Source organism: Sander lucioperca, chromosome 19 (genome assembly GCF_008315115.2).
Source record: "Sander lucioperca isolate FBNREF2018 chromosome 19, SLUC_FBN_1.2, whole genome shotgun sequence".
Lineage (NCBI taxonomy): Eukaryota > Metazoa > Chordata > Actinopteri > Perciformes > Percidae > Sander > Sander lucioperca.
In genome coordinates this window covers 11838111-11864584 of record NC_050191.1, presented here as the reverse complement: position 1 = coordinate 11864584, position 26474 = coordinate 11838111, and the positions used below count along the sequence as shown (strand labels likewise).

The following is a 26474-nucleotide window of genomic DNA, read 5'->3' as shown; positions in this document are numbered from 1 at the left end:
CCTCCACCGGGAAGCTAATGTTAGTTTAGCTAACAGCTAATTCGGCTAACCGCTAGCTGACAGCTTGATTCAGTCTAAAATAACGTTAACTCAAACACTAGGTAAAGCAGGCTACAGCTGATGTAACAGCTGTTATATATTTTAATGGTTATTTTCAGGTTTTATTAATAGCTGTTAGCTAAACTAACGTAGCTTCCTTTATTCAGTGGTGCGTGGTGGTTTATGGGATGAGTAGTTCCTTCGCTTGATAATGAAAATATGTACACAGTCTGTTGACAGTTGACTTTTTTTGGATTTTCTGTTCGTTTTTTCAGTCAAAATGATATGTTGTATGCTTATGAGTCACGTCGTAGCTGGTTAGCCTAAGGCATGGTCTAAAACTCTTTATATACAGATTTTTCCAGACGTCAATGGGAGAAATGAATGGGAAATTTACTTCCAGAACCCAAGGTCTCTCGGAGCAGGGGCGGGACTGTTGAACTCTATACAGCACCGTAATGAAAAGACCTGTACGACAGCAAGTGTGGTAAAAATACTACCGCTTTTGTCCAACGGGGCCGCTGAAATCAACACAAACTGAAAGTTACATATAGCCACTATAAATACTTTTAATTGTAAAATGATTCAGTTTGACAGATAAATAAAAACATTTCTTTACAAACATATGTGCGTGATGTTAACTGAATGAATGCTGACTATTTTATTAAAATATAAATACTGCACTATAAACATGTTAAAGTGCTGAGTCTGTTGTTGGGAAGAGGCGTTGAATGCTGTCATGTTCTCCTGACGTTGGACGAGAAACAGGGAAGCTGACGTCACTCCACCTGTTGGGGCATCCAACACCGGTTGCCATGGTGACCCCGGAGAAGACAGGGGTCAGGAGAGAATTCCATCTAAGTGACATCACCACATCTTCCACAGGAACTTTTCTTCTTCTTCATGGCTCTGTGAAACCAGAGACTGAGCATGTCTTTCACGCGCTGCTTAGACAGAGACAAGAAAGGCTTCATTGTACAGAAGGAAACATTGGATAGCTCACTCTGAAATAAATCAAACCACTTCCTGTGAAGGGGCGGGTGTGGCTCTAAATTTCATTTGTCAGAAATATCATCCCAGTTTCTTTTTCAGTAATTTAATTTGCATGGATGTTTAGCTGCTTGACCCCTCTGATAGAACATCAGGAAATTTAATTTGAAAGATGCATTGAATGCTGCAAAGTAGCCTCAGCTAGTAACACTCTAACCCCATTTATTTAGCATATAAAGTATAAGCATTATACAGAGGCTTAACAAAAAAATCTTAACTCAGACATCCTCTTACTAGTTTTCTCCCAGAGCTTTTTAGCAACATGTAATGGCCTTTATTAGTGAGTTATCCATTCGCTAATGGAATGATTGTCAATCATTCAATAACTGTGACAAATGCTTCACAAATATAGATGTTGACAAATACATTAATAATAATTAATGTCCCTATATCTGCTTACAACTAAGTTACAGTGTACACATTTATGTATTGTCTGTATAATTATCAATGTGAAGTACGGGTTAACGAGTTACCAGAGCATTAGTAGTAGTTTAGCTTCGATAAAGGAAGTTACCAGGGTCTATTTGAGCCCCTCCTCGGGGGTCCCTCAGAGGGGCAGGAGGGGACACAGCTCCTCAGCTCGGTCTCACCCCTTAGAAATGGGCGTTGTCTGGATGAGCTCTCTGCCTGCTCCCAGAGTCAGACACCTGAACACAACACACACAAATAGCTATATAATCACACCCTCATGTATTATTAAACACTTACACTCTTTTATGCATTCATAAACACACACCAAAACACACATAACACACCTTGCAGGCCTGCACACACAAAGAGACATGCAGGGCCATAATGAGGTGTATTTACACTCTGACGCATGTGTTCTAACCTGTGTTTGCATTAATGGGAAAGTGTTTGGATCCTTTGATAAGGACAGTTAGTCGGTCATTGCCATGTGGCACAGCGTTAACCTCTGTGAGACCAGAGGAGACGCTCTTCTGACCTCTAGTGCTGGAACACGGTGCCTTTTATTCCTTTTAAACATTGTTTTAAACATTGTGGTGGAAAGTAGCTAAGCACATTTTCACAAGTACGATACTTAAGTACAATTTTGAAGTACTTTTACTTTACTTGAGTATTTAAATGTTATGCTACTTTGTACTTTTTACTCCACTACATTCATCTGACGGCTGGAGTTTCTCTGTAGATTAAGATTTTTCAAACAAAACACAATCAATTTATTAAATATGACACTGTACTATGATATCAAATACTAAACAGTATATAAAATTGTTAAAATGTGCAGTAATCAGTATTACTATTCCAATCCTATGATTATATATACAGTATACTGATTTGGCAGATAAAAAGGCCTACGTTATGAGTTATACGTTATGAGTCATACATTCTTATTGTTTTCAAAAACAATAACACATTGTTGGTGGATGAACATCTTGCAACTCAAGTCAAGTTTAATCAAATTTATTTTTTAAAGCCCAATTTCACATACAATACAAAAAAACAATGTATAATGCTATGGGTGGTTTAAGAAAGTAGGAGTCAAAATTATATGAGAATAAATAAATAAATAAATAAATAAATAATAATAAAAAAAAAGCAAGTTAAACATGTGTTTTTTGTGTGCAAACGGACAGCTACATTATCATCCACTTTCAAGATTTGATCCAAATTTAAGGATGCCCGGCATATGTTTAATCAGGTGAAAATGCAGATGCAATGTTATTACGAGATTGTTACAATAAATACATATTAAATTATCTGGCGACGTGTGTCTTTTTCTTGCAGACATTTAAGGGAGCTGAGCTGCAGGAGCTCACCCTGGTTGTTGGAACTGAGCTTGACTCTAACCAGCAGTTCTCCTCCGTCCTGCTCCACAGCGCCGCCCTCTGGACTCTCAGCCTGATGGCCACAGAAATACAAGAAAGGTGAAGGAAATAAGCTCTCATGCACCCTCGAAACAATCCCTTTAGACAACTATGGAGACCTAATGTCTTCTATATTAATACAATTAAATACAAAAAATACAAACGAAATATATAACATAACCAATTGTTATGTAATCCCATATTTAAAAAAGGCTCAATGGATGTCAACAGAACCATTAATGCATTTCTCCTCATCTGTATAACGTCAGAGCTGGACATATGAACCAGTTTTACCTTCTGACAAAGTGGGTACCAGTTGAAGCGCTGGGAGTCCTTGTCCTCAAATCTCCAGCCGTCCAGTGGGACAAGGACCTCACCGAGAAACACTTTCCTTTTTAGGGTTCCTGAATGCCACACAGTGGCCTGCAGTCTCTTTCCAAACAGCAGGTGGCGCTCTACGTGATACTGTCAAGAGCCAGACAAAGAACTTTGTTTAATTTGAGCATGAAACGACACCACATCGATTGTTACAACAGCTGAAGTAAAAACGTTTTTCCTTTTACCTTTAAAACTTCATTATAAACCGGATCAGTCGTGTTTTTCTTGACTGTCGTCTTCATTTTGCCGCTTTTTCCCGGCAGCATGTAGAGCTTGACGCATCTACACAAAGAAATAACAGGATGCTGAGATTTTGATGGAGAATCCCACAACAAAATGGGGTCATACTGTACATATATGCACAGAGTTATGTTTTCATCCTTACGGGTGACACTTCTTTCTCTTGGTGTCTCCGTAGTTGAGATTTCTGCAGGCGCCGACTGTGATCTCCAGACAGGAAGTGTTGGTGTTGTAGGCCAGAGCCAGCTCCAGCTCTCCTGCTATGCCGATGCTCTCGAAAGGGCCGCAGTCTGTGCTAATGCTGCTACTGCTGCTGCCCTGAGGAGGTAAATTTACATGTTTAAAAAGGTCAGAAAGACACTATCTGATGGACATTAACAGCAGTACAGAACAGAAAAATGCAGGATTTTTTTTTCTATGAGCTAAGAGGCTGAAATGATTACAATCTGTAGTGTGATATATCAGTCATCACAGGATGTCATTTAGGGATTTTTTCTCTCTCTTATTATCAGCTTCTACTTACTCTCTTTCCTCCAGAGTACTCAGAACCGCAGGAAGTTTCTTCTTCCGCCCCAGTGGAAGAGCCTTCCTGGTCGCTGTCTTTGCTTTTCTTGAACAGGTTTGGAAGACTGGGGCCTTTAAAGAGCTGAAAAAAGAAGCAGGATTATCAGTACTATTAGTGACCAGTAAAGGTCTTAGATTACTTTAAGATCCCTTTAATGACCTTGTTTCGGCCCATTTGGATTGTGAAAACTCTCAGAAATGTCCACCTCAACTTGTCGCAACTGCTTGTTCTTAACAAGACTTGTTGGCCAGTAAAGGTGAACTGGCATCTTTAAGGCCCTACAGCTGAATGATTTCCTTTGCCGTACTAAACATATGAAGTGTTGCAAATGACTTACATTGCTAGATTTGTTGATGTCTGTTTCAGAGAGACTCTTCTGGGTGCTGTAGCACGACCCTCTCCGACTGTTGTTGACTCTCAGCAGGTCTCCTCGCACATCGTTCTGAGAAGTGGAAATCTCTGTATTGAGAAACAAGAAGTCAGACATTGCAGAGCAACACAAAAACTATTACAACATTTTTTCTTCGCCTGGGCAGACGTTCAAATGGCTCAAAAAGTCGTGTGGTGTCCCAAATTTTGCAATGCACGCAATATGGCCGTTGCTATCTGTGCCCATCGTCTAATGCAACTTCAGTCGGTGCAGTTAGGATGATGAGATCAGAGGGTTTTTTTTAATTGCAAAATATTATTTCAGGCATGTTTCCTTTGTGGTTATTACTGCACGCATATTCAGTTTAACTGATTATATTGTGATAAAATTCAGAGGAAGTGATGCAGTTAATTCTGAGAACTTTCTCACCAAGATGCACACGGGCAAAAATACGGCAACAATTTTGTGTTGTTGAGTTAAGAAATCCTCATAACTGTGGACCATTTAACTGATAGGAGAGTGTGTTTAATGATACATACACTTACTTTTAATATGACTTGTGAAGGACACCATTAGATCCTCCATAGATTTGGTAAAAGGTTTTGAGTTTTTCAAATCCTGCAGATCAAAACACTTCATCAACGCATTTATTGGCTCAAATTTCACACATCTGACACTTTTTACTTTAAAAGAATGCTTGAAATATATAAGTATTTTACCCCAGATCTGCTCAGAAACTGATAATCCAAGTGGGGTGGAGGAGTGGGAGGCACAACTGATATATGACTGTGAAGAATATCAGACAATAACATGTTACTTTGTGTTTTATGTTCAAGTATTTTATTCAAACGTTCAAAATAAATATGTTGAGATTCCTTGTACCTCAGCACATGGTAGGTCTTTAATAATCTCTCCCCAACCATTTCATGTTTGTCTGTAAAGAAAACATATGTTATGAATGAAAACAATTCATACAGGGACACTGACTATGACTTCCCTGTGACAGTCTGAAAGTCATTATATAACAAAAAGTTTATCAGTGTTTTAAGCCCCCAACGTCTCCGTTATGGTTATGGTTAGGGTTAGAGTTGGGTTAGGGTTAGGTGCCTTGAAGTCAACTGTCGCAGCGCTGCCTGGAAAGAGACGTTGGGGGCTTAAAACACCATTGAGCTAACAAAAAGGAAACCAATTGTGATTATATGCAGTATTTTAAACAAACCTGTAGTGACTGGAAATTTCTTTGCCCTCTCCTCTAAGAACCAGTCTCCAGACTTGAACTTCACCTCCCTGTGAAGAAGAATAACAACAATTAATTATAATTACATTATAAGCACTCATACTTACCTATTCATAGTGAAAAAGAAAAAGTAGCAAGTTAGCTATTCTAGTTACTGTCCCTGACTATATTATTATTTTTAGTAAATGGTATCATTGTTGCCTCTTTTAGCTTGAATTTTATTTTATTAGAGATATTTAATGTCTTACTTTTGAGGGAAGTTACTGATATATTCTGAATATACTGTAATCCTGCAATAACTGGTTGTTTTGGCCACCTGAGGGCAGCAGCAACAAGTTGTAAATATAACATTAACATATCACCTTTAATTGAATTATAGTTAGCAAATAGTTGCTTATGTACACATCCAGCAGTTATGGAGCAACATTATAATTAATTGGGAGACAAGTCTGATGAATGTAAATCCAATTGCACTCTTCTTTTGCTCTGTGTTTGGTCTGCACCAACTCCTGAGGGAAATGTTTGGCTCTTTAGCTGCTAAATGCTCCACTGTGTTTACCTGTAGTCTCTAACTGTGTCTGGCTGTCTGTTTGTAGCTGAGCAGGGATAGTGTACAGCAAGTTTTTAGAGCTTTTTTGATTTATTACTGTAAACAGCTGCCTGCTGCGGAGAAAAACAAGCATTGAGAGCGCTGACAGTGAACCAAAACATTAAAGTTGCAGGCCGGACAGCTATACAAGGAGCTGAAACTCACTCACTATAAGTATAAAGCCGAAAGGAGTTGCAGATTCAGGTGATAATTTTCTGAGGGTGCATCATTAGGATCAATTGCCATTTGATAAATTGTTAAAATAAAAATATTGACGCTTTAAAGAAAGTTTGAATATAAAGTTTAAAGGGGCTAAACAAGAGTTTCAAACGAATAAAAGCCAGACAGTGAGTTTCAAATGACACACATACAGCCATTTGTGTTGTGTTTTGAGCCCCACTGAGTCAGATATTTCTTTGCATTAAGTAGGTGGTATAGCTCTCTACTGCACCTGTAGGCGTGGCAGACCGTGCACTTCCAGCCCACCGCTCCCACGCCCACACGGCACTTGCTGCAGATGCGGTGGCTGCAGCTGTGGCAGACTGCGCCTGAGTTCCAAAACTTTCCCAGCGGCCTCTGACAGCGGGCACAGGTCCGCTCGCCGTACTGCCGGGCAAAACTTTTTGCACCTCTCCTTCGAAGCTCCTGCAGCTCATACTTCATCTTCCTGGAATAAAGATGGACGGAATAATAAAACATCTTTAAACTATTTTCACAAAGAAAACTTATCTTATTCTTATTTTCTCATTTTGAAAGTGTTAAACATCCAGATTATAAAATAAACTGAAAGACACAGTACGACAGAAAATAACACAAAATCTTCTGACATTATGATTGGTTTCTGTTAGCCTTGTCTGTTGCTGGTCTCATAATGATAATGAAAGAAGATAATGCATTCCCCTTTCATCAGCAGTAAGAAGTATTTATGAAAGTGGTCTAAAACGACTCACCTTATCCTGTCCTCTTCAATGGTACGCAGCTGTTTGTCTCTCTGAAGAACCTCCAGGACTCTTTCTCTCTCCAGTGCTTGAAGCAAACCTAAATCCATCTTTAAACAGCAGTCTCTGATCGTGTGTATCACTCTCACTGGTCCTCTTCTCTCTGTCTCTCTCTGCTTCACTGTCTCCTTTTTTGTTCCTGTCTGCTCCTCCTCTCTTCTTTAACCCTCCCCCAGACCTCCTCTTTAGTCCTCTATAGCTGAAAGAGTGAAAGAAAAAAGATAGTGAACGTTATTCTAAGTTTGTGCTGGTAAGATCCCCCTTCTCCTGATTGTGATCTCCATCCACGTCAGAGCCGGATGTTTATCTCGTCCTCCTGAGCAGATAGTTGTAGTGTTTCCACTTGGATGATTAAACCACGGAAAAACCCTCTTTTAATATTCTTTTCTCTAAAGGCGAGTGAAGAACTGCATGTCTGCGATATCATGACGCAGCTAGTTAGTCAGTTATAACCTCAGAGCCTCTACAACACAGGGTCTGATAAAGATTTAAAACAAACTACACAATACTAGATTTGGGCTATGTTTTAAGCTTCAAATGCTGATTTTGTCAGACCACTCATGTCCTCATCTTCCCCTCTTGCGTCAGCGTCACTAGGTTTTACCCCCATTATTCAACCCCTCTCCTGGCAAACCCCCACCGCTTCCTCAGCGGCAGGGAGAGCAGTGATGCTTCACTGATGACAGAGCTGCAAAACAAACCAAATGCCAACCCTTGCATTATTGATGGCTGATGTGCATCTGTGTTCTAGTTTCTGTTTTCCTTTTCTTTTTGCAGGTCAGTAGACTTATTCAAACTGCTAAATATCCATTTCAAAAAGAAAGTCATCCCCATTTTTAAGATAAAGATTAGAGGTCTGCTTTTGTCAAATGTAAATACGGACTAAAATGCTTTATTTTAGAGGTATAGAATTGTATTTTGGGAAATACGGGCATTTGCTTTCTTGTCGAGAGTTAGATGTGAAGATTGATGCCACATCTAACTCTTGGCAAGATAGCGAATAAAAGTATTTCCCAACATGTCAAACTGTTCCTTTAAGCTCTCATTTATCTCCATAGAGGGTCTCATTTTTAAACATCTCCATTTGGAACAAAACCCATTTCCTCTTCAGTAGCAGACAAGTGAAGCATGGGGAGTAGAGAGGAAGTGGCCTGTTGAATAACTGGATGCCAGCCTGTGTTGGTAGATAAGAGCCTGTCCTTGTTACTATCCAGAGCTGCCAGGAGGCTGGAGAAAACAATCAGGGGCAGCTGTAATTAGGCCTCATGGCTCACAGCTGTTATCTGTCCTCTGCTGACGTGCGCCATGCCTGAAGGGATTCTCTCAAGTTGTAAATATAAATGAGGCAAGATGTGAAATATGCTTCTAGAGGAAGGCATTTCTCCATGCTCGTCTGTGATTTGATTCCTCATTTGAAGCTCTCACTATGACAGTTAGAATTTTACTTGTATAGAAGAAGACCATTATCATGTCAAGGCAAGTCATTTCACGCTTGCTTCTACTATGCAAAAGACAATAATGATTCAGGCTGTCCGTGGTTTAATGGTGACATCTGAGAAAAGAGGGTGGGAGCTTGTATCAGCCCACCACAGCAGTGACAGTAAAAGGCACTTGACTGATTACATTGGGACCCAAATATGAAATCTGAAAGCCACGAGAAAGACCAAACTAGTCACGACGTTTCTGACAAGTTTCCCACCCAGAGCACAGTTTCCTGGAAGACCTGTGTGAGCGATTGCATACCTTGAGTCAGCTCTGGCAGCATGTCTGTACTCACAGCAAGACTCATCACCACAAGCAAATTCCAAATAAAAACCCAGCCACTGTCACAGACACCACAAGCTCTGACACAAATACTGAGGGTCCTTTTATTTTTTATAAAGAATGACCTGCTCTTCCAAAACCTGACAAGGCCACACAAACCCTGCTGAAAGTATTTCAAAATACTTTGCAGGAATTTATCTGCACGGTGTTGACATCTGTGTATTTTCCAAGTTGTTTTCGCCAGCTCATCTTTGTGCAGTTCTTTAGTCACTAACATTTCATGTAAAAACAAAAATAAGCACAGCCCAGTTGGAGTAACAAGAAAACTCAGTTGTGACAAAAATGAAAACTAGTAATCTAAGACGAATACAAGACTTAAGTAAAAAAGAAAATAATGAGTCAAATGTCTAACACATGAGACAGATGAAACAAAACTGAAGGCCTGTCCAAACAAAGCAAACAATCTCCATAAGCTGTCAAGGACAAGAGAAGGGTTTTCAAATCTTATCAAAGCTCCCAATGTTAATTTAACCTCTAATTATTAAGGTTTAGTTTAGATACCATGATCCGTTTTAAATTGCACAAACTCTTCTCATAACCTTGCCACATAAGAGGAAGATATGGCATGCCCCTTTATCACAGTTATCATGAAGAACACATGTAACAATGTAAACACAGACCAGCAGCTTTTCATATGTTATCATCAAGGACGTTTCACAGGTGCTATGTTGACACAAGTCTTTGTATTAATTTGTCACGTCTGTGTGGTCCTGCGTATATAAATGACCCCTGTGGCTCTCGGAAGTGAACAGTCCTGGTCTGAACCACCATGGCTACGTACTTCATCGTCTTGTGCACCTTGGGCGTCTTTGCTGCTCTTCAGGTTCCTAGCACCTTGGCTCTGGTAAGTGAAATAAAATGTCCTCTCTAATAGGGATTAATATTGAGTGTATAATTCTTGGTATGTTGTCTTAAAAATCTACGTTTTTCTAAACATACATTCTTTTCATTTTTGCTTTAAACATGCAATAAACTAACACAATATGTCTCTCTCATCTCTGAAAACCGTACCTGAAGGGTGAGTATCTGAAATTATTAATATTTTCGTTATTACAATATTTAATATAGCCTAATCATACTAGTGCTGTCAAACATTTAAAATATGTAATCGCATTAATGTCAGTTAACTTGCAATTAATTGCAATTAATCACACATTTTTATCTATTTTGAATGTCCTTAGATTTCTTTTTGTCCACTTATTTTTTTTCTCATTTTAATACTCTTAACACGGAAAAGTAGATCGGCTTGCTTTGTGCTTTTGTCGCCTGGCTTTGATGAGGGAGCGGAGAATTGGTATCAGCTGTGTGCTTGGCCATCAAGTGGTATTTCAGACTGGACGTGCTGCGATGATCGCTCAGGTCACAACGACAAAACACACAGCACTTTGGGCTTGTCAATGGAACCATTTGGCAACTTTTTAAAAGTAAACTTTCCATTCAGAATCTTTTTGGGATCCATTTCGGCGTCTCGTGCTCGCCATCCACTCAAAACGTAACATTAGCCTACTACTCTTTGGCCAGCTCCGGTGTGGTGTTGTAGTTTTTCTAACGTTACTAGTTGCAACAGCATGTGGGGGAAAAAAACTACAAATTTGCTATGCCAAAAAGAACGTTAGTCTCGCGATAAAAAAATTGACCCTGTTAAAATGGGTTTGCGTTAACGCAGTTAACGCGTTTAACTGACAGCACTAAATCATACACATTCACACTTCACCAAATCTGTTTTTTGGTTTTAATTGTGTTTATATTGACTGCAGGCCAAACTGACCCGACTGAGATTGTGAACAAGCATAACGACCTGAGAAGAAATGTTCAGCCTTCTGCTAGCAACATGTTGGAAATGGTAAAATCCTGATAATGCACCAAATGATTTTATAACTTCAAAAGCATGGTGTGCGTCCTCAAAATGTTTACTGAGCATGGATTCTTACTTGATCTAGCCTAGCTTGATTTGATTTCACACATTGTGCAGCATTTATCTATAAAGGAAGGAATCTCTGTATGTCCCTCTGGATTTCTGTCATTCAAATATCTCAAGCACCGTTCATCCAATCTACTTCACACCTGGCGGGTGTAGTGCTGGGTAACCAACGATGTGTCGTGTCTTGAAATAAAAAAAACTAAGCGATCCTGTGTGCAGCTGTGGTGCATGTATTTTCACCGGGCTACCGGCGGTAAATACGCCTTTTTAAAAAAAAACTAATACATCCGCTACTAACTAATTGATTAAATCCATGCTTTATTTTATAACCATCAATCGACTAATGTTAAGCCTGTTTGGAAATGACTACCTCCGCTGCAGTGTTAATTTCGTTAAAGACTAATAACGAGACGCGCCGCCGTCGCAATGGGGCCCATTGCGACGGCGGCGCGTCTCGTTATTAGTCTTTAACGAAATTCCAAACAGGCACGTTTTGAACGGGCACTGAACTAGTATCAGTAAAAGATTAAAATAATTTTTCAGACAACACCCAGCACTTGGAGATTTCTGGTGTGTATATACTTTAGTGGCTGATCTGTCCTCTACTTCCCACAGAGCTGGAGCAGCGAGGCTGCAGCCAACGCTCAGAGATGGGCCAACACCTGCTCCATGACGCACAGCCCTGTCAGCGCCAGAAAAATCAGCAGTAAGTTCACTATAACACCTTGTTTAAAATAAAAAAAAAAAAAAAAAAAAAAAGTTTACAAAAGTCAGTGCAATGATCAGACGGGTCTTAGTTTATTAGTTTATACACAGGACAACGTAGTAAAACTTTGTCTCCGCATGTAACCCATCCATAAGATTGGACGCCCCTGACCTTAAGTTTAGATTGTGGGACAGCCAGGACGTCCAAGACTGATGTCCTGTCCTGTGTGGGCAAGTTCTGCACCAATTGTCCAGCTGTTACAAACTGGACAAGCTGCTTCTGGTGATATTGGCTTCTCGGTTGTTTAGACTCTCACGCTCTCTTTGAGTTCTGCCAGCTTCCTTAGCACCTGGCCATACCTGTAACCATCCTGAGCCAAGGTGGTCTTGCAGCCACACAGGATGGCTAAGCCATTTCACACAGGCCATAGATCTTTTCTGGGCTGGACCATCGTGCCAGATTGGCTGGGTTAGGAAAGGTGTTATACCTGGCTCTGAATAAAAAGCAATCTTGCCTGAGGGATCTTCCACAAATCACTCTATCCCATTAGCCTTTGGAGAATTTACTTTGTCCACTGGCCTTGGTAACACTAGCTAACAGACTACCAAGAACTTGTCTTTCTCCATGCTTGTCATTTCTGTGACTGTTTTTTCACAAAGCTTTTGACCAAAGTCTTTGACTCTCTCCAGCCTGGGAAACTTTTTTTTTTTTTTTTTTTTTTTTGAATTCTTCTGATGAGTTCTTGGTGCTTTGATCTAGAGATGGCATTGTCCACACAGTCTTCTGCCTTCCACACTCTCCCTGTCCAGATCTGGGTACCAGCGTTTGTGACCAGCATCATCACTCACATCTCTCTGAGTTCCAGCACCAGCTGGTCTTCTCCAGACTGTACCCAAGGGAGATTTTCTTCATTGGTAGCTCTGGTCAATCCTTTCAGTTGGTCTGTGACTGCAGCTACAATGTGCATATCCTGGAGATCAGCAGTTTATTCACTGTCGACGCAGCAATGGTGCCGCTGCAAAATAGTCTTGGAGAGGAACTTGTTTTGGTGAAACATTTGCGGGAGGGGAGTTCTGGAATGGCTAAATCCCCACAAAACGACACGTGAAATAACGGTTCACACAAAAGTAACATGATAATGAATTTGAATTTTCTTTTGTGATCAGGAGTTAAGAGCATGTTCATAATGGGTCTTTAAGAAGACTAAAGTATCTCTCTCCTCCTCTTTAACTGTAGCTAGTGGCTGTGGAGAGAACCTGTACATGTCCAGCTGGGAGAACACCTGGAACAATGCTATCCAGAGCTGGTACGACGAGATAAAGGACTGGCGCTACGGAGTGGGAGCTACCAATGGAGGAGTGGTCGGACACTTCACACAGGTGCACTTATATCTTAGTTTGTAAAGCATTTGTTAATTCTGACTAACTTGCATCCAAATGTCCATCACTTGCTTGAATTCTTATCAGTAACCCAAACAGTTACTATAAAAATGGTATACAACAGAACATTAATGCTGTGAGCTCTGATCATGTGTTTTATCATGTTCTCTGCACAGCTTGTTTGGTACAGGTCCAACATGGTTGGGTGTGGTATGGCCTATTGTCCCAACTCTAGTTTCAAGTACTTCTATGTCTGCCAATACTGCCCACCGTAAGTACAAAACATTTTTCTTTTTCAATGGAAAGTCAAGCATATGTCTCACTTTTGGTGAATACTTACATGAGCATTTCTTGGGTTAATATTGTGTGTTTGAGTGTCTAAGCTGTTATGTTTAATATTTGATGCCTTGGGATACATTACAGTGGAAACTACCAGTACGCTCGCCCCTACACATCAGGACCCTCCTGCGGTGACTGCCCCAATGCCTGCAACAACAAACTGTGCAGTAAGTGGCAAATGCAGCACTGGAAGACTTAAGGTGTTGGATGGCACAAATGTTTACAGCTAAATGAAAGCAAGTCTGAAGTTCTTCTGTTTCGCCCTCCTGTCTCCAGCAAAGTAATTAACAATCTTGGCAACCTGTCCACCCTTGTGAAACCCCATGTAAAAAAACTTTGATATTTAATTCTTTGACAATTTCTGCCTTCAGACTATCTCCTAGAAGAAGTTGTAGGACTCCAATCTGAATAGTGAACTCTCTTGGGTTATGTTTTGTACTTGTATACACATCCATTCTCCTTTTTCTCTGTATCTTGCAGCCAACGCCTGTCCCTACACTGATCAGTATAGTAACTGTGCTGATCTGAAGAAGCAGTGGGGCTGCACAAACAGCGACGTGGCCTCTTGGTGTCCTGCCTCCTGCAAGTGCAGCTCTGAGATTATTTAGATGTCACATGGGCTGTGACCATAGACCGTTTGTTTAAAACAGGCTCTGACACATCATACAGTTTCAATAAAAGATGCTTATCTTTAAAGCTTGTGTCTTACTGCTGATTACTGAACAGGTCAAACAGCCAGATGACCGGCCCCAGTGCACTAGTTAGTAGTAATGGAGTACACACACCCCTATTTACACTATCATTTAATTGAAAATTAAATCATTTTTTGTTTAACATTTTATAGATTTTTAAAGTTGTCATTATTGGTGGCAGAATAAGCCCTTTATAACCAGTAGGACATCCTTAGTCAGTTTTCTATGCAATAAAACTATGAATGCAATATTGCAGCCAGTATGACACCAAGAGAAGTAAATAGAATATAAAGGACAGGAAACTTTCACTCATAGTGCATTCAGACTTAATTTACTCCTTACATCAACAATCACTGCAAAATTTTCTTTTGATGATTTCAAATGTGAGCTGCGATTAGAAAACATTTACTCAACACACCGTTCTGTTGCTATATCTCAACAGAAACCTAACTTACTACAAAAACCTCAAGGAAAGCAAGCTCAGGTTTGAGATGTGAACTAGGTCACTGCAAAGTTAAGTGGTGCAGAGCAGAAAGCTGCAAGATCTTACCTTTAGGCTCGCTGCACTGCCAGAGTGGTCAGCCTGAGGAAGTGGCATATTTAATATACAGAGTGTAACATACATGGCTCAATTTCCTTCCTTTTTGAGTTCACACATAGGGCCTACTGTTGTGCAATTTGGAGACGGAAAACAGACACTGCTGGTTGTTTATATCTCACATTTTGTTTTTGGTGTGATACTCTGTGCAGAAAGTGTTTCTATGATGCCATGATCTTTAGGTGTAATATGTAATGAATACAAGTCACAAAATTCAGTGTAGAAGAGTTTTTATTTGAAATTGTGTATTTGACCAACATTGCCATTTTAGTTTTCCACAAACTACCTGCCATCCTTAACTTCCAGACAGTCGCTGTGAAGAGCAAAGACAAAAGGACTGAACAAAAACTACGTTCATCCCAGAAATAATTTCCAGCTACCCACACATTTACACAAACAAGGCATGATGAATTACTGATTACTGAATTACTGACTGAATACTGGGCACAGACAGCCTCTCTTTATCAATTCTTCGACCAACAGCCGCACCTGACAGTTCTGCTTCACCTGCAGAATGTCACTAAAAGCAAAATGACCATGAAGAGATGCAAAATGACAACACAATGCAAAATGCAACCAGAGATGCAGAGAGATGTAAACTGACCATAAAAAGATGTAAAACAACCAAAAAGAAATGCAAAATGACCACAAAAAGACATAAAATAACCAATAAGAGATCCAAAATGATTACAAATACATAGGGGCGCAAAAGAACTTCAAAGATGCAAGACAACCATAAAAAGACACAAAAAGACTCTAAAAAATAGTCTTGTTTGGAGAACGTGTTGTCTCTTTTAGTCTAGATGTCTTGCTTCTATGTAAGATAGGTGGGAGGCCTTTTACATGTCTGTGCCCAATTTGTCTCATAATCCATCCACCCATACAGTAAACATACAGTACACACACACACACACACACACACAAACATTGGCTAATTATCTCCAAAATGGCATTAACCGAACCAAAAATAAAATTACTTCTAAAATACTAAAAACATTGGTGCCGTATAAAGAAAATAGAAAAATAACAACCATAAACACACAATGACAACATCTGGCAGGTGAAACTTTTGTTTTTGTACAGCAAAACTTATTCTTTTCTTAAATTCTCATGTTGGGTGTTTTTCTGGTTGCTCTCCAGATGTGTGGCAGCAGAAACAACTGTTTCCAGATTGCCATGTGTTTCTTGAAGAACCCCTGCCAATAAAAGCAATCCCAGTATAAAAAGATCCTTCTTTCAACAATAAAAGTTTCTTTTCCCTTTTATTTTGTTCCCATCAGAGGAAATACTTTGGAGCCACTCAGTGTCTTTGGTTCAGAGCTGCATTGATAAAACTGTCCTCTGACTTTTATCTATAAAATCATTTATAAAAACATAATTAAAAACAAAAACACATCGACTAATTTTACACATTTTGGGGAATCAGACATATAACCTGGATGGAACTTAATGTTGGGATCAATGGGGTTTGAACACAGAAAACCTTTATGAATGTGTTCATGTGGACTGAGGCCAGTTGTGCAGACCAATATAGCTTTCTTTGGAAATTAAAGCTCCATTGGATATTGTCTCTGATTTTAAGCAGTCTGTAGAAACGTCTTGAGCTGTAGCGTCTCTTCCACTGATAGCCTGTCGTGGTAGAAACTGAGTCCGGCCAGGAGCTCGATGTCTCGGACGCGCGCCGTGTGAAACCGCAGCCAATCCTCCACCCAGGAGGCCAGGTCGGACCCGTTCTGAAGAACAATAGAAAGTAAGGGAAAATTATAGAGAGAGGAACAAAGAAAATGTATTACACCATAGTTTTTTCCACTGTCTATCTGGCAGCAGGTTTCCACAGAAGGCTGACGTGTAGAAACGAGTAGGAGAGAAGTTAGCAGTGTTACTCACAGCACAGCTCTCACTATGGTCTGGTCTGTGGGGCAGGATGAAGGACTTGGCCCGCAGGGGACCCTCACAGTTAACAGGACCGAAGGTCGAGTTCCCACAGCTGGTCAGGATCACGTAGAAATGTGTCGGGATGGGAGCCTCATTCCTGGAGAAACATGAGATCACAGAGTTTAAAAACTGCTACCTCTTTTCCAGAAAGCTCTCATTTTAACTTATGTGTGTTTATATTACATGACCATGTTGCTGGGGTGGACATGGTCAAAAATCTTTAAAAAATGACCTGCTGGTTATGTCAAAGCCCTTAAAAAGTATTTTTATATACATACAGTGAGGAAAATAAGTATTTGAACACCCTGCTATTTTGCAAGTTCTCCCACTTAGAAATCATGGAGGGGTCTGAAATTGTCATCGTAGGTGCATGTCCACTGTGAGAGACATAATCTATCCAGAAATCACAATGTATGATTTTTTAACTATTTATTTGTATGATACAGCTGCAAATAAGTATTTGAACACCTGAGAAAATCAATGTTAATATTTGGTACAGTAGCCTTTGTTTGCAATTACAGAGGTCAAACGTTTCCTGTAGTTTTTCACCAGGTTTGCACACACTGCAGGAGGGATTTTGGCCCACTCCTCCACACAGATCTTCTCTAGATCAGTCAGGTTTCTGGGCTGTCGCTGAGAAACACGGAGTTTGAGCTCCCTCCAAAGATTCTCTATTGGGTTTAGGTCTGGAGACTGGCTAGGCCACGCCAGAACCTTGATATGCTTCTTACAGAGCCACTCCTTGGTTATCCTGGCTGTGTGCTTCGGGTCATTGTCATGTTGGAAGACCCAGCCTCGACCCATCTTCAATGCTCTAACTGAGGGAAGGAGGTTGTTCCCCAAAATCTCGCAATACATGGCCCCGGTCATCCTCTCCTTAATACAGTGCAGTCGCCCTGTCCCATGTGCAGAAAAACACCCCCAAAGCATGATGCTACCACCCCCATGCTTCACAGTAGGGATGGTGTTCTTGTGATGGTACTCATTCTTCTTCCAAACACGGTTAGTGGAATTATGACCAAAAAGTTCTATTTATTCCATTTATATGGTCTCATCTGACCACATGACTTTCTCCCATGACTCCTCTGGATCATCCAAATGGTCATTGGCAAACTTAAGACGGGCCTTGACATGTGCTGGTTTAAGCAGGGGAACCTTCCGTGCCATGCATGATTTCAAACCATGACGTCTTAGTGTATTACCAACAGTAACCTTGGAAACGGTGGTCCCAGATCTTTTCAGGTCATTGACCAGCTCCTCCCGTGTAGTTCTGGGCTGATTTCTCACCTTTCTTAGGATCATTGAGACCCCACGAGGTGAGATCTTGCATGGAGCCCCAGTCCGAGGGAGATTGACAGTCATGTTTAGCTTCTTCCATTTTCTAATGATTGCTCCAACAGTGGACCTTTTTTCACCAAGCTGCTTGGCAATTTCCCCGTAGCCCTTTCCAGCCTTGTGGAGATGTACAATTTTGTCTCTAGTGTCTTTGGACAGCTCTTTGGTCTTGGCCATGTTAGTAGTTGGATTCTTACTGATTGTATGGGGTGGACAGGTGTCTTTATGCAGCTAACGACCTCAAACAGGTGCATCTAATTTAGGATAATAAATGGAGTGGAGGTGGACATTTTAAAGGCAGACTAACAGGTCTTTGAGGGTCAGAATTCTAGCTGATAGACAGGTGTTCAAATACTTATTTGCAGCTGTATCATACAAATAAATAGTTAAAAAATCATATATTGTGATTTCTGGATTTTTTTTTTTAGATTATGTCTCTCACAGTGGACATGCACCTACGATGACAATTTCAGACCCCTCCATGATTTCTAAGTGGGAGAACTTGCAAATGGTGTTTCAATTATGGGGTTTGAATGGGTGTTCAAATACTTATTTTCCTCACTGTATATACTTACAAATCTCATGTCACAAACCTATTTCAATATGTCACTTTAGGCTCTGAAAAGATATAATCCTGCCTGGAGTGTGTGCTGCTGATTTACCCTGAGATTGCTTTTAGTGCATCAACGTTTCCGTCATAATCTTCATCGAATATCGGCCCACTCATGACGTTAACTCCGTTCAGCTGCTGTGAATATTTTGGAAGCAGGACATCATGGACATGGGTCCAAACATCTGCGGTTAGGGAAAATACAAGAACTTTTTAGTTCTCCAAAAATACATCTACATAACACTGGTCTACAGAAAAAAGCCAGTGATTAAATCATTACAACTTAAAATTGAAAGGAATAATTTCCCTACCAGCAACTCTAAAGTTTACCAATTAACAAGTTATATCTTGTTTGTTTAATATGTACAAAAACCAAAGTGTAAAAACGAGATATAACGTGTTAATCAGTGAGCTTGGGCGGTGCTAGTAGGTGGATTGTTTTACCTTTTCAGGACCAGGCTGTTTCCTTCTATTTCCAGTCTTTATGCTAAGCTAAGCTAAGCTAAGATAAGATAAGCTAACAGTCTCCTGGCTGTAGCTTTGTATTTAGCATACAGGCATGAGAATAGTAGCAATCTTCTTATCTAACTCTCAGAAAGAAAGTGAATATGCACTGTACTTTCATTTAAAGTGCCCTTCATGTAAAGCAAGTGTTCAACAAAGTTTTTTTTTAATGTTTTTTTATATGTTTACTGTATTGTATATGGATTTGTTTTTATTTGATTATGTTAAGTTATTTTATGTGTCTGTATTGTCATATTTAAGTCAATAACCTAACTCATCCATAAAGGTTCACAGAGTGTAGACACAGTGATATGTCACCAGGGGGCAGCATCTGTTAGCTGTTTAATATATAGGCTTCCAACATACACAAACAACAGTACCGTACTTGGACAGGGTTTTCCTTTCAATGGGACCTCATACTAGTGAGCAAGAGTTTCCATTTATAGTGTGGGTGGCCCCAGAGAAACCAGAGCCGTGTTTTCTGAAACACTCAACTTTTCAATGCATTAATCACTCAACACAATAAACAAGTTTCAACAAAAGCATGGCTCCTCTGTGCAGCCGAGCACACCACAGTGTTTCTTTCACATGTGTCACAACTGGTTTTGTAATGCTGCGTAGTGCTGTGAGTGCAGGTACAGACTTACTCCTCAGAATTAAGAAACATCTGTATGAGCAAAAGAACAAAAATGATCATCTCACTCAACTCCATTTCACGTTATATAGATCAATTGAAAGCGCACAGTCTGGTGAATCAGAAAAGTGAATCTTATTGTGAAGAAAACTGTGCTGTCGGCAGTAGGATAGCAGGAGGATTAACTCTGGGAAAGTTCTTCAAACTAAACCTTTAATTGTGCTTTACAGAAGGAGTTTAACTAAATTAAAGTACAGTAGTCCCATATAATCACAGCGGTTAGATCTTTGGACTCCTGTTATGTGTATTTAAAAACCAAAAGTATAGCCTGTTTTTAGCAAAAAAAGTATAATATTGACCAATAAAAATGGCTCATGAGAACAGACAAACCACAATACCTGTTCTCAGACACAAAATGGCATAATGTCTAGTGGTGATCAAGAGTATTTCTTCAGTTCACCAGGTAATTAAGTTGTTTAGCTCTCATTCAGCTCAAAAGCTCTCATTCACTTGGCAAATGAACCTATCTGACAACTGGAATTAAATCTTTAAATTGTGCATCACCATGATTCCCATTTCCAGTTATAAAAACCAGGAGCGGATACATATTTGGACAGTGTGGAAGAAAAAGATCTCTCAGGTCCAATTCAGTGGCTGGTTCAGATGAGTTTTATTCACTGCGCAGTGAAGAAAGAAGTTCACAAGAAGCTCTCAAGAAGCTGTAGGATTCTCTCTGACCAGAATGAGTTTCTAGCCAGGGTTTTATACAAGGTTACAGGAAACAACAGAATAAACAAAAGCTGAGAAGACAATCAACTCACAAGTCTGTCTGAGTAGATTTGCATAGACTCAATACTGTCTGCTTCAACTAATCAAAAGTGCTTTGATTAGTTAAGGATGATCTTTTGTTGGAGCCAACCTGGGCTCCAACAAAATGTCTCACTCACAGTGATCAATGCAAAATGCTTTGTTTTAACACTAAACCAGAGCAAAGGCAGACAGACTTAATTAAATCAGGAGACACTAAAAGTTGTTGCTCAGGTAAAATAATAGGAACTTAATCAGTGAACAGGAAAGAGGATATCAGGATAAAATGAGACTAAAACTGTTAGGTAATTGATTTTCTTCTACAAGACAGACGTACCTTTAAATGCAGGGAACATTGGTGCCATGTTGCTCGTGATTAGAGAGTCTGACTCGGCTCCCTCTGCACTCAGATCTAAAAGAAAAAATGAGAGAAAAAGTTAAACACAAACTGCATGTTGTAAAAGTCTGACATGTGTACTGTGAAAAGAAGGACTAAACATCACATGTTGGTGGGGCTAAATACAGAGAGGTTAGGTGATGTATGGCGGCAACTAACCTCTATCATTTTCGATAAATCTATTCAGAAAATATTGAAAAATGTCCTAGGTGATGTCACCATCTTATTTTGTCTGACCAACAGATCAAACGCCTAAGATATTACATTTACAATGATACAAAACTTAGAAAATCTGCAGATCCTCACATTAGAGAGGCTGGAACAAGAAAATATGGAGCCTTTTTACTTAAAAAATTACTTAAAGTGGCCGGGTTGGATCAGTGGGTAGAGCAGGCGCACATATACTTCGAGGCTGCCTCAACTCAAAGGTCCAGGGTTCGAGTCCGACCTGATTTCCTGCATGTCTTCCCCCTCTCTATCCCATTTCTCACCTAGCTGTCCTATCAATTAAAGGCAGAAAAGTCCCAAAAAATAATCTTAAAAAATAAAATGAATCAGTTGTGAAAATAGTTTACTAATTGATCAGCTAATCGTTGCAGCTCTAAAGTCATTAAATTGCACAAATCACAGTCTGGGATCACTTTCTAAAATAAAATGTCTAATTTTCTCACAGCTGTTGGAGAGCTTTTACTTCTCTCTTTCAGTCTGTCACATATTCATTTGTGGAGCTACCTGAAACCTGAATTTCATTAAAAATACAGTGAATCTACAGTGTCTCATTTAAGGGGGACGGGACACTCTTTACAGTTGCAAACCAAAAGCATGGGTGCATTTTTACATGAGAATGTGGCTCTAAAACATGTCAACTTGAATTCAACACCCGGCTGGGGACAGGCGTGCTATGACCCCCTCCACTACACACACACACACACACACGCACACACACGCACACACACACACACACACACACACACTCACTGGGGGGATGCAACAGGCCGAAGGACAGAGCGGGGTCGTTTCTGTAGCGCATACACAGCTGGCTGGCGGCCGGTGGGATGCGTGCGTCAGCACGAACACACTCCTCCGACTCTGGACTCAGGGGTCGGACTCTGGTCTGAGAGAGAGGATCAGTCAGTGATGGACAGTGTGAAATGAGAAGTTGCGTAAGATCACTTGGCTTGGTTTTGCTTCGCCTGTGTATATAGGCCAGTGAGGGCATTGCCCTGTTTCTGTTTGCAGAGATCTCTAAAAACAATAAACTCAGCTCACTCCCCTTCCCTGTCTACAAGACAATTACAGGTTGTTGTTTGTTTGTTTTTTTAAATAAAATGTGCTATTTTTGAATTTCGTGACACGCAGTTTGAATTTTGTCTAACTGTGTGTCAATCACTGCTCATGCACACACATTCATTCTCCCTTGTGGGGGGAGGGGCTTAGGAGACCGTTTTGGGCTTTAGCGGAAAGGGGGGAGAGACTGAGAAGTTGTTGATGTCCAAATGTTTTGGCTAAGTCCTGGATCTTTGCAATCCTACCTACAGCACCTTTAATTGCTTGCGTAATGAGAGTGTCATGGTTTGGCTGTGTTTCTCTCTTATGCCTCTAGTTGGTCCCCTGTTTGTCTTCTCTGCATGTGTGTGTGTGTGTGTGTGTGTGTGTGCTGCCAATCTACCTGCACACATGCAACTCATCCATTCATCAAGCTCCGGCAGTATAACTACCTCGGCTCTGCACTCCAGTCTTCGACAGCTTGTTTAGGTCACCTACATAGTACTTACGCCACAGCCAAACCAAACTCTAGTTAACTTTTCCTTATGTTTTCCTTAAAGTTGTGTTTACCTGTGCCTCAGGTTCATTCCCTGCCTGTGATACCTGACTGTATAAAAAAAAATAATGGCAAACCCTCAAATTGTTGTTGAGACAAGTGGTGGACCGATATAACCACCCATAGAGACACGCTTCTAGCATGGCTAAAAAAGAAAAATTTGTCTACAGGCAAACATACAATTCTTAATTAATGTGGAATAAATCGATATCCAGTGTGAAATGAAAATGTACGTGTGTTTAAGTGGAGATTTTCTTTTAAAGACATTCCTATTTCCCGTTTAAATGGCACCAATTTATATACAGTAGCTCTTAACAGGAACCTTTTGTGAAATTATTAGGACATTACGAACAGATTACCCCGATTACAGGCAGAAAAATAAAGCATCAAAAGGTATGCATATTTTCAAACATCCTGTACAAGAATAGAAATGTAGCATGGCTTCATGTTTTTCATTGATTAATTGATTTTCTAGTGGGAAAACTAGCTTGAAGCTCACTTTATATGGAGTTGTAAACTTTGACAAGCTTGAAATTGAAGTTTTCTGTGGGTGTACAACACAAAATCCAGTAGAGGCTGATGGGAATTAATGTTGCAGGAATTTAGGCATAAAGATTTTGACCTGATGAGGCACTAATTGAAAACTGACATTATGAAAATTCACCCTGAGGGGATCATGAATGTTTGTACCAAATTTTGTTGCAATCAATTTAAATGTTGTTATATCATTTTACTCAAAAACCACAAATGCCAAACTCAAGGTGGCGCTAGAGGAAAACTCCACTGGTAGAAGTTGAGATATTTACAGATGATTACCCTTCCCTTGTGTGTAGTTGGTCCCCTGTTTGTCTTCTATTTCTGTCTGTGTGTGTGTTTGTGTGTGTCCGGATGTGGCGATCCTCCACTCCTGCTGCCAATCGACCTGCACACCTGCAACTCATCCATTCATCCAGCTCCAGCAGTATAACTACCTTGGCTCTGCGCTCCAGTTCAGTTCACCTACATAATACTAATGCCTCTGTCAAACTAGACTCTAGTTAACTGTTCCTTATGTTTTCCTTAAAGTTGTGTTTACCTATACATCAGGGTCATTCCCTGCCTGTGATACCTGACTGCCTCGACCATAAATGTCTGTAAAAAACATCATGGCAACCCAATTTAATCGTTGTTGAGACATATCACTCTGGAAAGTATTGGACCGATATTACCATCCATGCACCAATTTGTATACAGTAGCTCTTTACAAGAACCTTTTTTTTAATTATTGGGAAATTATGGAAAGATTACTTTGATTACAGGCAGAAAAATAAAGCATCAAAAGTTATGCATATTTTCAAACATCCTGTGCAAGAATGGAAATGTAGCATGGCTTCATGCTTTTCATTGATTTTCTAGTGGGAAAACTAGCTTAAAGCTCGCTTTATGTGGAGTTGTTAATTTTGACAAACTGTGAAATTGAAGTTTTCTGTGGGTGTCCAAGTGGGCTGAGCATAATACTGTATGTTATGCTATGACACATCAAGAAAACAAACAATGATTCTTTCAAGTCAAAATGAACACAAAGGATACAGTACAACCATATTTAGCTTGTACTGTATTTGGATAAAGCCTGAATGACAACAAATCCTCACTAGCTCCATCATTCAGACAGAATAGTACAACAGTGTAAACTCCCCCAGGAATGTATCACTCTGCCTGAAGTCATGATTTACGCTAAAGCTCAACCGCATAATGAGAAAGACAAGAAGTGTTTGAGCCAACATGAGCACACAAGATGAGTAACAGCTGTTTGGAGAAGGGATTCAGATACTAAACAACCTCTTACAATCTCCTGCCATACCCTTTAACCACAGAAGAAATACAGCTGGGACAACTCAGCTGTACATGGTATATTTAGAGATGAAAGACAGCTCCAAACAGTGGACTCACCAGAGGCTGGATGGTGTATGACACCCACAGGGGCATCAGGCGGTCTTTGCTGTATCCACTGAGATAGTTGGATTGGTGGAGAAGGCAAAAAGTGGCGTCTGGTTGGACGACTCGAGGGGTGCCAAAGGGATGATGGAGGCGACGTAAGCTGGCTTTAACACCTAAAAATGAAACATGTATAAACGTCACATACAGTTTCCTCTCAAAACCATTATGAATGCAAAGAAAAATAAAACGATACTCACTGGAATTAGTTGTCTGGAGATCTCTGTTCATATTTGTCTCCTAAAAAGAAATTCTTGGTATTATGCTTGTGTTAAATTAATACATTACAATCTTCCATGTATCTACAAAACTTTCACCATGCACATCAGTATATGAGGCCTGTGAAGTTTTAAAGTATCTGCACTGGTGTCAAGTGGGCTTTGTTTCACATTATTGTACAGAAAATGTAGGCCTACTTGTACTTTTTGATCAACTGGTAATTCAACCAAATTACTAATGACTAATTATTTCATTTTTACTGCATTTTAATCATCTGCATCAGAAAATGGCCAACTGTCAAACATGCTTCGACTCTGCTCGAGCACGTGGAGGCGGAAACATTAACTGGAACACAAAAAATGTAATAAAACAAGACTGGGAGTCCACAGCCATGTTAGCAGCTCTGTGCGACTGTACATGGACGCATGTTAAAATGCGTACAATGAAAATGCTAACATACTGATGTTTAGAAGCTATAGGGCCCTATCTTGCACCCAGCGCAATTCACTTTGTGCATCGACGCATGTATCATTCCTATTTTGCACCTGACGCACAGCAGACTTTTCCCTCCACAGACTCACGTCGCTGAATGAACTTGCGTTCCCGGGGGCGGTTCAGCAAAAAGAGGAGGCGTGTTCCGGCGCAAACGTTCCCTAGTGCTATTTTGCAGTTTCAGAAAACAATTCCGCCACAGACCAGGAAAAACCTAGTCTAAAGTCAGTGGCGTGCTATTCAGATGCTATTTTAAGGGCGCATGCTTGGCCATGATGTAGAGTGTGCACACCACGTATACACTTTGCTTCTCTCATCTCACGGACCCAGCAGTTACCATTTTTGCAAAATATACATAAATATAAGGAAAAATATGACCTTGTTTTACACAACATTTCCATGAATCATGGATGTGTTGATGACATAAATGAGGAAATATTAAGGAGATGTGATGTCGAACTGCATGTGCCGATGCCACTTAACCCAAATGCCCCAGCAGCAGCACGGGAGAGGAGAGACAGAAGAGCTCCATCGTCGGAACAAGCGCGTCTGCTTTTAAAGGTAATGTGAGATAATGCTTTGATTGGTTTATTGCACGTTACGCCCAAACCACACCTATGAGTTATGTAGCTACTTCAGACCAACCCATTTTAGATCTGCGTCAGGCGCAAGAGTCATTTATCCCTCCAGTATAATAGCAACAGCGCCCGAGATCCGCCCACATAGCTACTTGTGTTTGGCGTTTGATACTTGCCTTTCAGATTGTTAAAATAGGGCCCATAATGTTTATTTATGAAATAAATAACAGACCATCTTGGCACAGCACTGCAAGACCGTTATCCCATCTTGAATAAAGACTGAAGTCATTTTAAAAAACAAATCACAAAGGCCATGAATGTTTACCATGTTCAACATCTTTGTTCAGCACGTTAGCATGCTACATTTGCTAATTATCGCTAAACACAAAATCCAGGTGTGGCTGATGGGAATG

General features: G+C 40.2%; 3 protein-coding genes and 1 long non-coding RNA gene across 7 annotated transcripts in view; 1 reads left to right on the top strand and 3 right to left on the bottom strand.

The window, feature by feature from the left end:
- Window positions 1-583: 583 nt before the first annotated feature.
- On the bottom strand, window positions 584-7863 carry sytl3 (synaptotagmin-like 3). Of its 3 annotated transcripts, none has more exons than XR_004108954.2 (14): window positions 7248-7862; window positions 6749-6964; window positions 5691-5758; window positions 5354-5405; window positions 5191-5257; window positions 5017-5089; window positions 4439-4560; window positions 4060-4182; window positions 3682-3854; window positions 3482-3578; window positions 3213-3383; window positions 2871-2952; window positions 1563-1736; window positions 584-983 (listed from the first exon to the last, which is right to left on the bottom strand). XR_004108954.2 is itself a non-coding variant. In XM_031322538.2 (12 exons), the coding sequence occupies exons 1-12, from the start codon at window positions 7343-7345 to the stop codon at window positions 2803-2805; spliced, it is 1410 nt and encodes a 469-aa protein (XP_031178398.1). In that variant the 5' UTR covers window positions 7346-7863; the 3' UTR covers window positions 2499-2802. The 3 variants fall into 3 exon arrangements, 1 of the variants encoding a protein (XP_031178398.1); XR_004108953.2 differs by having other exon boundaries at window positions 1604-1736; XM_031322538.2 differs by lacking the exons at window positions 584-983; window positions 1563-1736 and having other exon boundaries at window positions 2499-2952; window positions 7248-7863.
- Window positions 7864-8524: 661 nt separating this feature from the next.
- LOC116066463 (cysteine-rich venom protein-like) lies at window positions 8525-14160 on the top strand. The gene is made up of 8 exons (XM_031322566.2): window positions 8525-8770; window positions 9854-9964; window positions 10877-10962; window positions 11656-11746; window positions 12983-13125; window positions 13302-13396; window positions 13549-13631; window positions 13945-14160. The coding sequence occupies exons 2-8, from the start codon at window positions 9889-9891 to the stop codon at window positions 14070-14072; spliced, it is 702 nt and encodes a 233-aa protein (XP_031178426.1). The 5' UTR covers window positions 8525-8770; window positions 9854-9888; the 3' UTR covers window positions 14073-14160.
- An 807-nt stretch (window positions 14161-14967) lies between these two features.
- The window catches only part of enpp1 (ectonucleotide pyrophosphatase/phosphodiesterase 1), a 34514-nt gene continuing 23007 nt past the window's right edge, over window positions 14968-26474 (bottom strand). For both annotated transcript variants that reach the window (XM_031322501.2, XM_031322500.2), the window contains exons 17-23: window positions 24973-25012; window positions 24728-24888; window positions 21955-22090; window positions 20917-20991; window positions 18687-18819; window positions 16642-16786; window positions 14968-16487 (exon numbers count right to left, since the gene is read on the bottom strand). In XM_031322501.2, coding sequence (XP_031178361.1) covers window positions 16332-16487; window positions 16642-16786; window positions 18687-18819; window positions 20917-20991; window positions 21955-22090; window positions 24728-24888; window positions 24973-25012 — 846 coding nt within the window. In that variant the 3' untranslated portion in view covers window positions 14968-16331. The remainder of the gene's footprint in view (window positions 16488-16641; window positions 16787-18686; window positions 18820-20916; window positions 20992-21954; window positions 22091-24727; window positions 24889-24972; window positions 25013-26474) is intronic.
- On the bottom strand, window positions 19367-20908 carry LOC116066477. Its single transcript, XR_004108959.2, has 2 exons — window positions 19856-20908; window positions 19367-19719 (listed from the first exon to the last, which is right to left on the bottom strand). It is a non-coding gene; the product is annotated as an uncharacterized LOC116066477 (long non-coding RNA).